General features: G+C 35.6%; 1 protein-coding gene across 3 annotated transcripts in view; it reads left to right on the top strand.

The window, feature by feature from the left end:
- DMXL2 (Dmx like 2) overlaps nt 1-12,118 on the top strand; it is a 152,411-nt gene that overhangs the window by 22,754 nt on the left and 117,539 nt on the right. For 2 of the 3 annotated variants that reach the window (XM_049613614.1, XM_049613613.1), the window contains exons 2-6: nt 4,295-4,420; nt 7,492-7,563; nt 9,807-9,885; nt 10,676-10,811; nt 11,684-11,750. In XM_049613614.1, the coding sequence (XP_049469571.1) occupies nt 4,295-4,420; nt 7,492-7,563; nt 9,807-9,885; nt 10,676-10,811; nt 11,684-11,750 (480 nt within the window). Of the gene's footprint in view, nt 1-4,294; nt 4,421-7,491; nt 7,564-9,806; nt 9,886-10,675; nt 10,812-11,683; nt 11,751-12,118 lie in introns of those variants that run through there. The other variant, XM_049613616.1, reaches the window with a different exon arrangement.

The raw sequence follows: 12,118 nt of genomic DNA, 5'->3' as shown, positions 1-12,118 counted from the left end.
TTCACTATATGTATATGTATTGAGGGCTGCTAATGCGAAGTGCTGGGAGTACATGGTAAAACAGGACATGGATGTTTGCTCTGATGGACATTCCACTGTAGTGGGAACCTGACAGATACTAAACACATGCTTGTGTAAATCATTAAAATCTTGTGAGATTTCAGTTATAGAATGTATGTGATTCAGTATTGACTGATTTGGGGGCCCTTGTTTTTCCCTGCTTTAGACTCTTTAGCTAAAGAGTAAGAATATGCTTCCTCTGTACTTTGGCAAACTGTTAGTGTGCAGTAGTTTGGGGGGTTCTGCTCCCGCCATGATCATAGATATTATATAAAATCGTAGGTAATGCCTACTTGTGGGTTCCAGGAAGCCAGTACTAGACACAAGTTGCTCCCTTTTGATGTGAATTATTAGTTTGATGAGGAATTTGAGATCATTTTAGACTTGTGGTGTCTAAACTTTTAGTAGCTACATAGTGTTCCAGTATATGGATAGTCAGTAATTTATTTAACCTCCTCTACTGATGGACAGTATGATTATCTTCAGTTTTTGCTGTTACAAATAGTAAGGCAGTGACTATCCTTCTACATATATTTTGGCAAACTTTTAAAAGTATGCTTGTAGGGTAAATTAAAGAGTTGTTTGATCAAAAAGTATATTTAAAATTTTGGTAGATATTGTGAAATTCTTTTATCCATGAAGATTTTGATTTAGTAAGTCTGGGGTGGGACCAAACAATCTGTATGTTTAATAGGTTCCTTAGGTAATTTTGATTTTGATGCAGCCAAGTTTGAGAACATATATTGCAGGATCAGAAAGATGTCAAGATTCCCTACAGCTAAGGAGTATAGTCCATGTACTCTGGAAAAGATCTGGCATTTTGAATATCTAGGGAAGAGTAAACATCCTTTTTGGTGATTGATCAGTAAAAGCCTATCTGTCTCTAGTAGCAGTTGCTAGAAATGGCCCATCTTTAGAGAAGCAGGGATACTAATATTTATCTGGAATACTTTAAGTATCGTTGACATGTAATGTAGGAGAAAATAGCCTAAAAATTGTAAGGACTTGAGTTGGAACATCTTCCCCTTATTAACCATATAATCTTGGGCAAATTGATGAATTTTAATCTTTATACAATGATAATGATATCTTCCTTTCAGGTTTGTTGCAAAGATTAAAGGGGGAGTAACATAACATTTATTGAGTACCTTTTGTCTTCTGATATTTTGCGGGTATCTCTGTCATGGCAGTTTGTCATTTAGTTGTGACTGGTGATTCACTTGGTTATCTTCCCGTTAGACTTCCCACGTCTTGTGGTTATATATTCCCAGTCCCTAGCACAGGCTTGGGACTTCATGCATTGTTTTTTGTTGTTGTTGTTTGTTTGTTTTTTCTTCTTAAATGAATGATGTGTGCTAAGCATTCTGCAAATAGATTTTCTACTTTAATTTTCACAGTTGTCCCAAGAGGTAACTGTTACTTCTAACTTAAGATCACTTAGAATGGCCGAACCCAAATTGAAAACCCTGCATATATGATTTCAAACTAAAGTTTATGCTCTTTTCTTTTTTTTCAGATTCTAGTAACCACTTTACTTTATTTTTTAATACAAATAACTTTTTAAAAATATAATTTATTGTCAAATTGGTTTCCATACAACACCCAGTGCTCATCCCAACAAGTGCCCTCACCATGCCCATCACCCACTTTCCCCTCTCCCCCTTCCCCATCAACCCTTAGTTTGTTCTTAGTCCTTAAGAGTCTCTTATGGTTTGCCTCTCTCCCTCTGTAACTTTTTCCCCCCTTCCCTTTCCCCATGGTCTTCTGTTAAGTTTCTCAAGATCCACATATGAGTGAAAACATATGGTGTCTTTCTCTGCCTGACTTACTTCACTTAGCATAATACCCTCCAGTTCCATCCACATTGCTGCAGATGCTAGATTTCATTCTTTCTCATTGCCAAGTAGTATTCCATTGTGTACATAAACCACATCTTTTTTTTTTTATAATTTTTTTTATTTTTTAATATATGAAATTTACTGTCAAATTGGTTTCCATACAACACCCAGTGCTCATCCCAAAAGGTGCCCTCCTCAATACCCATCACCCACCCTGCCCTCCCTCCCACCCCCCATCAACCCTCAGTTTGTTCTCAGTTTTTAACAGTCTCTTATGCTTTGGCTCTCTCCCACTCTAACCTCTTTTTTTTTTTTTTTCCTTCCCCTCCCCCATGGGTTTCTGTTACGTTTCTCAGGATCCACATAAGAGTGAAACCATATGGTATCTGTCTTTCTCTGTATGGCTTATTTCACTTAGCATAACACTCTCCAGTTCCATCCATGTTGCTACAAAAGGCCATATTTCATTTTTTCTCATTGCCACGTAGTACTCCATTGTCATAAACCACATCTTTATCCATTCGTCAGTTGATGCTCTTTTCATCAATTCACTTTGTTGAGATAATACTATAAAGCACTTTGGAAAATTCGAAATATTGTTCAAAGGTAGGATTATTTTTGTAATTTTAATAAAATTTTTTCTTTTGAGGTATAATTGACATATAACATTATATTAGTTTCAGGTGTGAAGCATGATTCACTATCTGTATGCATTGTGAAATGATCACCACAGTAAGTCTAGTCAACATCCATCACCATTCATAGTTATACATTTTTTTCTTTTTTTTTTTTGTAAGGATTAATAATGTAATTTTAAAGATCATTAGAGTGATACAAACATTCCTTTCTCCTATGCTCAATATTCCCTTTCAGTTTTGCTTTCTTGAGTGCTTGGTGTAGTAAATCTGCCTTGTCTATAAGAATATAAGTAGTTACTTCCTCCCAGAAGTGATTTTTTTTCCATATTTCCCCTGCCAATCATTCTTTTTTTTTTTTTTTGGTGAACTTTTTGGTATTTATTAATACATGAGTCAAAGATGGTAGTAGTTGCAGCAGGATTTTGGCAGTGTTGGAAGTTTTGGTAACCAGTAGAAGTAGTATTTGTCTTCCTATCTGGTCTTTATCTTCATTTTCTCTTTCATTAGCAGCCATGTGTGGATCTCATCAGGACACAGGTCATGGAGTTCGATGTCATCACATTCAGTCCTGGCTGTTGGATACTGTTTTGTGTTTGTTTGTTTGTTTGTTTATTTATTTATTTATTTATTTATTGGATATCTATGTTTTGTAGGACAGGACTATATTGCTTAAAGGTGTAGAAATTGTGGGATAAAATACCACCTCATAAATCATTTTTTTGGTGTATATACACACATGTATATATAAGGGGCTTTTTCACTTCAAAATTAGATTGTTAGGTTGTTTTGAATATTTACTCACAAGTTGAGTTTGGGAGAAAAAGGAAAAGTGTCCTTACGCTCTGCCTCTGCCCCTTATGTCTTCATAAAATTCACAAAGTTGCAAAACAGGAATAGCATACATCAAGAAGTGTGGCAATAGGAAGAAACATTTGGTTTTACTCGTTATAGTTTTGTTGAACAAGGAATTTTCCAGGAACTTAATTTTGTGTTCTATTTTATTTTGCAGGCTATAGAGTTATACTTGTCAACATTTTATATAAATCAGTTTATTTTTAAATTAAATTAAGTTAATTAATTTGTGTGTGTGTGTGTGTGTGTGTGTGTGTGTGTGTGTGTGAGAAGCCACTTTGGGCTGGTTTCCTCTCTCCCTCACACCTTGTAAGGTTGAAGGGGAGGAGAGAGGCAGACAGCATCATGGATTCACTCTTAGGCAGTTGATGAGTTTAAGTTTAGTCTTTGCCTTAGTGCATGTAATTCTGCCTTGGGGGCTCATGTCTATTTAACTAGCTCTTTAAGCCATGTGGATTTGTGTTGGAAAATTCATCTGATTTCTTTCTTGATCTTTGTCAAGCCTGGTTTGAACCCTGGAAACACAGTTGCAGCCTTTGATGCCTTATTATTTTCAGATGGAGGTTTTATTCTTTAGGGCTCACTAAGATGAGCTTTGGAGAGAAGCTCTGAACAGGAAGATTTATGACCTGCAGGGACTTAGGCTGTAGGGTTGAAGAACTAGAAAAATCCTTTCTTTGTTAGTACTAGTTGTTGAAAGATAATTCATGGGGTGTCATCATCCTGTTTTATTATGTGGCATTTATTTATGATGTGACTTTTAATGTCTTATTTGGAAATTGATAACTAAATATTCTCACATGAACTATCTTTGTAAAAATGTGTCAGACTCTATGGTGGCAACAAAATCTAAGGTATAATTCATAAGTTACATATCTTATATACTGTAAAACTTTTCTCTTTTAGGCGTATGGATCAGGCTGTGATATTGTTATTTTGGCAAGTGACTTTGAATGTGTGCAGATCATTCCTGGTGCTAAGCATGGAAACATCCAAGTCAGCTGTGTGGAGTGTTCTAACCAACATGGAAGAGTAAGGGATTTAATTACCTTATTAAATGCCATCTTGTAATGCATTCTTCTCCTTTTATACAAGGCTTGTTTACAATTTCTTATTAATATACCTTGCTTAGATGGTTGTTGATAGGAGTGGATAAAATGATAGGATGTATACAAATGGTAAGGGGCCATTAAGCTGATAATGAGATGATTATTCTGCAGGTGTACACTGTCTTGAAAGTTCTATAGGCCTTACGGTCCTGTGCATACTGATGTTCTGCTAGTTGATAATTCTAGCAACTGTTAAGCCAGTAGTAGGGAAGTAAGTAAACTTTTCTCTTGTCTGCATAGCATCCCTTATCTTGCCCAAATCACAGCAACATTAAATTTTTATAAAAAAATCTGGCTAGTTGTTAGTGTCTAATATAATATTTGTCATGTAACAGCAGCTTTGTAGAGCTTCTGTTAATTTAATTAAAGTTTATTCATTAATTGAAGAATCTTAAGGTTCATTCATTCAGACTCTAAAACAGAGGGTTTATTTTAAAGTAGTTTGCATCTCACATATACCTCTCCCCCAAAATACACATCAAACATGATATACATCAAATTTTGGTTGTATGTGAAGTAAATGTAGCATATTCAGTCTATATTCTAACAGCTCAGTAAGGCCAGTGTTGCGTAGAAGAGTTCAGTATCTCCACAGTATAAAAATGAGACTTTTCCTGTAATAATTATAATGATTTAAATAGTCTTAGTGTTCTAGCAATTGTTTTTTACTGAGAAATAACACATTTTAACAAGGATATGTTAAATCAGAATTTTCATGGTGATAAATAGTAATGATGCAAATTTATGCCAAGTAACAAATTATTATTACACTATTTCTAGCGTCCCACCTTGCTGCTTGTATCAAGCTTTAGTATTTGTGTAAATGTGGCACAATCTGGCAATCCAGTGATGTAATTGACCTAGTATCGAAACACTGAATTTCCTGGTGTTTTTTGACACTTGTTTCCTGCTTTTCTGATTTTTATCCTGTTTTTTTCCCCCACTAAGCGTTGCTTACTCTTAGAGAACACTGAGAGTGCCACATTTCTTTCATTAATTTTTCATTGTTCATTTCCTTAAACCAAGTAGGGTATCTTTAAACCTGCTTGGAGTTGTATGATAGTTCTCCCAGATGAATTTTAGTAAATTATTTATGGGCTGGTAATGATCACAATAAATTATCTGGGAGCAAAGTTTCCTTTCATGTATAGGACCTTAGTGTTCATAACCCTGTTTCCACTTTTCCTTACCTGGTTGAAGATAAAGAAGGCAAAAATGACACCTTCGATTTATTGTTTTTTTATTGCCATCTTCTTTTATTTCCTTTATTGCCAGACCTTTTGGTGATACCTTTGTCATTTATGACTATGTTAGCCAATTATAATCATTCATTCATCAGCTGACAAGTTGAATGTGATCATTCCTAACAGTTTTTGCCTTGGTGTTTACCTCGGGTGGGCATTTGAAGTAGCTTCCTCCCTACCATTGTAGGTTAAGAGCTTTTTCGTGGAAAGAGTGTTAGATATTAAGTGACAGTTAAAATCACTTTTTGGTATGAGAGTGCCCTGAGATGACAGTAGACATTTTTTGACTGGCCTTTAAAAAATATATATACCTAATTTAGTGTTCTAGGTGTCAGCAAGAATGGTTTTTGGTCTGTTCCCTGTAGTTGATTCCCTCTTGCCAAGAGGAGGGTGAACTGGGAATTGGCTCTCAAGGAATTATTAGAAAAATGAACAATCAGGAGACTATAGATGCTAGAGAGGATGTGGAGAAATGGGAACCCTCTCTCACTGTTGGTGGGAATGCAAACTGAGGCAGCCACTCTGGAAAACAGTGTGGAGGTTCCTCAAAAAATTAAAAATAGATCTACCCTATGACCCAGCAATAGCACTGCTAGGAATTGACCCAAGGGATACAGGAGTGCTGATGCATAGGGGCGCATGTACCCCAATGTTTATAGCAGCACTCTCAACAATAGCCAAATTATGGAAAGAGCCTAAATGTCCATCAACTGATGAATGAATAAAGAAATTGTGGTTTACTATGTGGCAATGAGAAAAATGAAATATGGCCTTTTGTAGCAACATGGATGGAACCGGAGAGTGTTATGCTAAGTGAAGTAAGTCTTAGAGAGAAAGACAGATACCATATGTTTTCACTCTTATGTGGATCCTGAGAAACTTAACAGAAGACTATGGGGGAGGGGAAGAAAAAAAAAGAGTTTAGAGAGGGAGAGAGCCAAAGCATAAGAGACTCTTAAAAACTGAGAACAAACTGAGGGTTGATGGGGGGAGAGGGAGGGGAGGGTGGGTGATGGGTATTGAGGAGAGCACCTTTTGGGATGAGCACTGGATGTTGTATGGAAACCAATTTGACAATAAATTTCATATTAAAAAAAATCATCTCTACCAGGCTCTGGTAGCTTCCAGGAACAGAGGATTTATGTCCCTTTTTATCAGGTATGTGACCTGGAACCCAGATCTCTATCTTAAGTCCGATGGGGACGTCTACGTCAGCTCTTTCTCTTCCACTTGCAGTGGCGTCTCTGATCTCTCCTTAGTCCATTTTCTCTATTCCTTTTTCTAGATGATTTTCCCCATTGAATTTTTTTTTGTTTCATAATATAATTAATGTCATTTTATTTGATGTCTTTTGAATACCTGTTTAATACTCTTTGATATCTTTTTCTGCTTCTCATGGTTTTTATATTATTTTTCACTGGATTATAAAATTTCTGGCAAATGTGCCATTGAAATGCTATCTTTGTTAATAAAGTTATTCCTATGTTAAAAAAATTCTTACAGAAAAGGATGATTTCTTTGAATAGTTCAACCTTGTATTTGATATGTAAAGTAAAGCCTGATGAATTTTTGACAACAGGGAAGGGATTCTTAAATCCAGTTCTTTTCCAGTTATATTTATGGGATGGAATAAATCATGAATACTGTGTTGGGATTGTATTATATGTAATTAGCTTATACATTATTGTGAAAAGGATGTTGTCTTTATTTTCTTTTCCTAAATGTTAATGCTTTGTTCATTTCTTTTTAGATTGCAGCTTCGTATGGTAATGCTGTTTGTATTTTTGAGCCCTTGGGCATAAATTCTCATAAGAGAAATTGTGTAAGTATTCAGTGGTAGAAGTTTTTTAGAGTTAAGTTTAGAATCCAGTTGATAGCAGTAAAGAGTGCCTTACAAGAGCTAGTGCTGAATGTGGTCTGGAATACCCATCTGAAGTTGGTCTGGTGCTTTTGATGGTAAGATCTTCTACATTCACTAGAGATATACCCCTAGACCTTTTAGAAACCTAGTTTTCTATAATATTGCTAATTGAGATTTACCTTGTTAATTGTAATCTACCTTAGTTGAACTACTATTTTTTCTTGTCTAGATTGCTGGAGTAGTCTCTGATATGTTTTATATCCTTCTCTTCTCTTTTCTCAACACAGCAGGTCATGACACACTTCTCCACCTAAAACTCCCTATTTCTCTCAGACACAAAGCCAAAAAGCCTTACAATAGACTCTATAGTCTTTTTTCCCTCTAGTACTCACTTAACACCTCTCAGAGCTTGACTCCTACGATTTTTGTCCTCTAATGTTACTCCAGCCACACTGGCATTTTTATTCTTTGAACAGTTACTTTCCCATCTTAGGTCTTTGCATTGTTTTTTCTCTTGTCTGGAATGTTTTTCTTTCTCTGGGTAACTCCAAGGTCAGCTCCTGCAGATCCTGTAAGTATTTTCTCAATAATACCTTCCCAATGGGGATCCGCCCATTTTTAAAATTGCCCATTTTAAAACAAAACCAATTTTATTTTAACCCCTCATCCTTCTATTTTAAACTTTTTCCCCACAGCATTTATCTTATTTGTTATTTACTGTTTAGAATGTAAGCTCCATGAGGGTATGGAGCTTTGTTTCTTTTGTTCATTGGTGCATCTGAAGTACTTAGAACAAGACCTGGAACACAATAGATGCTTCTAAATACTTGTTGAGTGAAGGAGTTAGGAGCTTAGGTAAACTCACTAATCAGCTAAATGGTCTAGCATATCACATTGAGAACCAACCATTCAAATTCATTCTAGGTGCTATATTTTATTTTACTTAAAATTCACAGGGGCGACTGGGTGGCTCGGTCAGTTAAGCATCTGACTCTTGATTTTGGCTCAGGTCATGATCTCATGGGTTTGTGAGTTTGAGCCTTGCATCCGAATCTGCATTGATGGTGTGGAGTCTGCTCGAGATTCTCTCTCTCCCTCTCTTCCCCTCTCCCCCCACCAATAAATAAATAAACTTAAATATAAATATAAATAAATATATATGTATATATTTATAAATATATATAATTATTTTTAGATAATGAAATTCAGGTTTTGCAGTTATTTTAAAATTCTGGCTCTGGATGGTCATGATACCTTGAATGAAGTATTTGTTAAGTATTTAAAAAGTATCATACAGAGAGAGGGAATTTCTGTTTATTAAATTATTACTACTTGCCGAGCAGTTGATGTATAACTTGCCTAAGGTGATGTGGCTTTACATGCACTATACTTTACAAAAGGACATTGTGTATTTATGTACTACAAAGAAATATCTCAACTTTTTTCACTTACTGTATTTCATGGCAAAGGCCTTTGACTTTTGCACTTTAAATCTTTCTTTTAGAATGAAAATAGAAAAAAGACTGGAAATTAGTCAAATAAATATAATACACATAATATAGATTTGTGGATTGTATATATTGTGTGGTTCAAATTTGTTGACTTTGGGAGATACATCTAGTTTTATTTTAGATGTTGAGTCCATAGGATTATGATAATTTTCACTTCCTTCTAATGTGCATTTGTTTTCACAAACATGTATTGAGTGCATATGTTCCAGCCATTACAGCACTCAAGACACAAAGCTTATTATGGCATAATTCCTACCTTGAAGAGCTGGAGTTTACTAGGAGATTCAGACACATGCATGTGGCCACTGTTAAAATGGGATGTAAAGGGTACCATGGCTGCTGCCGGGATGTCAGCAGAGGTGGTGATTTAGCTGGATATAGATGTAAGCATGGGAGCTTGCAGGTGGAGAAGAGAGAAAAAGCATGTCCTACATCTAAGAATGTGTTTATAGACATGGAAGGAAGCCTGAGAGAACATGCTTTGGGCATGGCAAGCAGCTTGATGTGGTAGAGTAAATAATAAGTAACTATTTGAAGTTAGTTTAGGAGCAATATTTTCAAAATAATAGTGAAATATTTACATCTTTGTTTTAGATCATAAAGTCTTAAGGTGAATAAAATGATAAAATGGTAATATTTGTGGATATTACTTTAAAAACATATATGTTTCTTTTTTCTTTCTATATGTTTCAGCAACTCAAGTGTCAGTGGCTTAAAACGGGGCAGTTTTTTTTGAGTTCTGTGACATACAATTTAGCATGGGACCCTCAAGGTATTTAGTGATTATATTTAGAAATTATAAAGAGTAAATGTTCATTTAGAAATGTCTGATTACAATGTAATATAGTTTCTCATAATAAAATGGTCAGTGTAGAATATTTTATTTTTGTTAGTGAATGAGTGTATTTTTTTTTCTTCTTGGTATACACTGCTTTGTACAGTGCTTAATTTACTTTGAGTTCTGTGCTTTTATTCCCTGCCTTTGAATGTTTTATTCTAGGAAACAGTGATGATTTGTTTCCTTAGTTAACACTTACACTGTGTTTAATAAGAAATAAACTCAGAAATAAAACAGGGCCAAAAAAACCCCCTATCTCATTTATTTTTTGTGTTTTAGGAAATTTTGTCTTTAAATTTGAAAGATTAGAAACCCCTAATGATAATGGCCATTGCCCCTCTTTACATTCATGATTAATAAGGTTAATTTTGTAGAAAAACAAATTTCATTAATCTTTAGTTCTGTTTTATATCCTGAGAACATTCTATGTTTACATAACAGAGTGTTTTGCGTTTGTTTTGTTATTGTACTTTTGCTTTTTTTGTTTTGTTTTGTTTTTAAGATTTACCTGATACACAGTAGCTCTTTGCCAGTAAGCTTTTCTTTTTTGTTGTCAAGTTTCACCCGAGACTTACCCTTTCTTGTGTAGTGGATTCTTAGAACTTTGAAATGGATATGTCTTGGTTTTCACAGAATAGTTTATAAACCTAAATATAAGCCCACATGTGCAATTCTTTCTCCAGATAAGCCATGCGTATTCATTAGAACTTTCTTTAATTTTCAGATAACAGATTGTTGACAGCAACCGATTCTATTCAGTTGTGGGCTCCTCCAGGAGGTGACATTCTGGAAGAGGAGGAAGAAATTGATAATAAAATTCCTCCAGTTTTAAATGATTGGAAGTGCATCTGGCAGTGCAAGTTAGTGTCTAACTCTGTTGTTCTCATTAATTAAAAAAACCAGTCATCCTAAAATATGTTCCCTTGCACAGTGATCTCTGTTTTTTGATAGTACAATTACATTTAGAAGCCCAGAAAGTGGACTTCTTCTTTTTTTAAATTTTTTTTTTAATGTTTATTTATTTTTGAGACAGAGAGAGACAGAGCATGAACAGGGGAGGAGCAGAGAGAGAGGGAGACACAGAATCTGAAACAGGCTCCAGGCTCTGAGCTGTCAGCACAGAGCCCGACGCGGGGCTCGAACTCACGGACAGTGAGATCATGACCTGAGCCGAAGTCGGACGCTTAACCGACCAAGCCACCCAGGCGCCCCGAAAGTGGACTTCTTCTAACCCAAACCCATATTAACCTTTCCTCTGTGTTACAGTTGATTGGTTAAAAAAAGGACAAAAATATTTTTCGAGTTACAACCTCAGGACTTGGGAATTACTCCTTAATGGATGAGATGTAGATAGGGATGGGGAAGAGGAAGATGTGATACAAGTTGCCAGCTACTCTTAAATGGAAGAATGGCTATACCACTGACAGTATGGATTATGTGCAGGGACCCACTTAGCCAGGGGAGATGGGTGAGCTCAGTTTTTAACTTGTTATATTTTGGACATTCATGGGGCAGGTAGGTGGAGATCTCTTTTATGCATGTTGATTGCATTCTTCTTTGGATCTCCAAAGTCAACTTTGGATTGGTTTTCATAATTAATTTGTATTTTAAGGGAGATGAAAACACTCTTGTTCTGATATGTTATGAAAATCTTGTTTTGACCATTTATATATACAGTGTTCCAGATTTTAAAAATGCAGACTGGTTAACTTTTTTTTTTTTTTTTTTTTAGAACCTCAGTGTCTGTACATTTGATGGAATGGTCCCCTGATGGTGAATATTTTGCTACTGCTGGAAAGGTAAAGGACCAAATAAAACATAAACAAAAGAAATAAAAAAACAAAAAATGTTCCTTTTTCATTGTCATTTTCAGTTTTCTCATCTGAGAAAAATAGGGGTAATCATACTCTGCAAAGCTGGCCTCAGAAAAAGTGATAGTATTTTAAATTTTTTTTTTTTAACGTTTATTTATTTTTGAGACAGAGAGAGACAGAGCATGAACAGGGGAGGGGCAGAGAGAGAGGGAGACACAGAATCTGAAACAGGCTCCAGGCTCTGAGCTGTCAGCACAGAGCCCGACGCGGGGCTCAAACTCATGGACCGTGAGATCATGACCTGAGCCGAAGTCGGACGCTTAACCGACCGAGCCACCCAGGCGCCCCAAAAT

The sequence above is a fragment of the Panthera uncia genome (genome assembly GCF_023721935.1).
Source record: "Panthera uncia isolate 11264 chromosome B3 unlocalized genomic scaffold, Puncia_PCG_1.0 HiC_scaffold_1, whole genome shotgun sequence".
In the NCBI taxonomy this organism is placed as follows: domain Eukaryota; kingdom Metazoa; phylum Chordata; class Mammalia; order Carnivora; family Felidae; genus Panthera; species Panthera uncia.
Note: the sequence above shows the minus strand (reverse complement) of the source record. Positions and strands in the feature narration are given on the sequence as shown.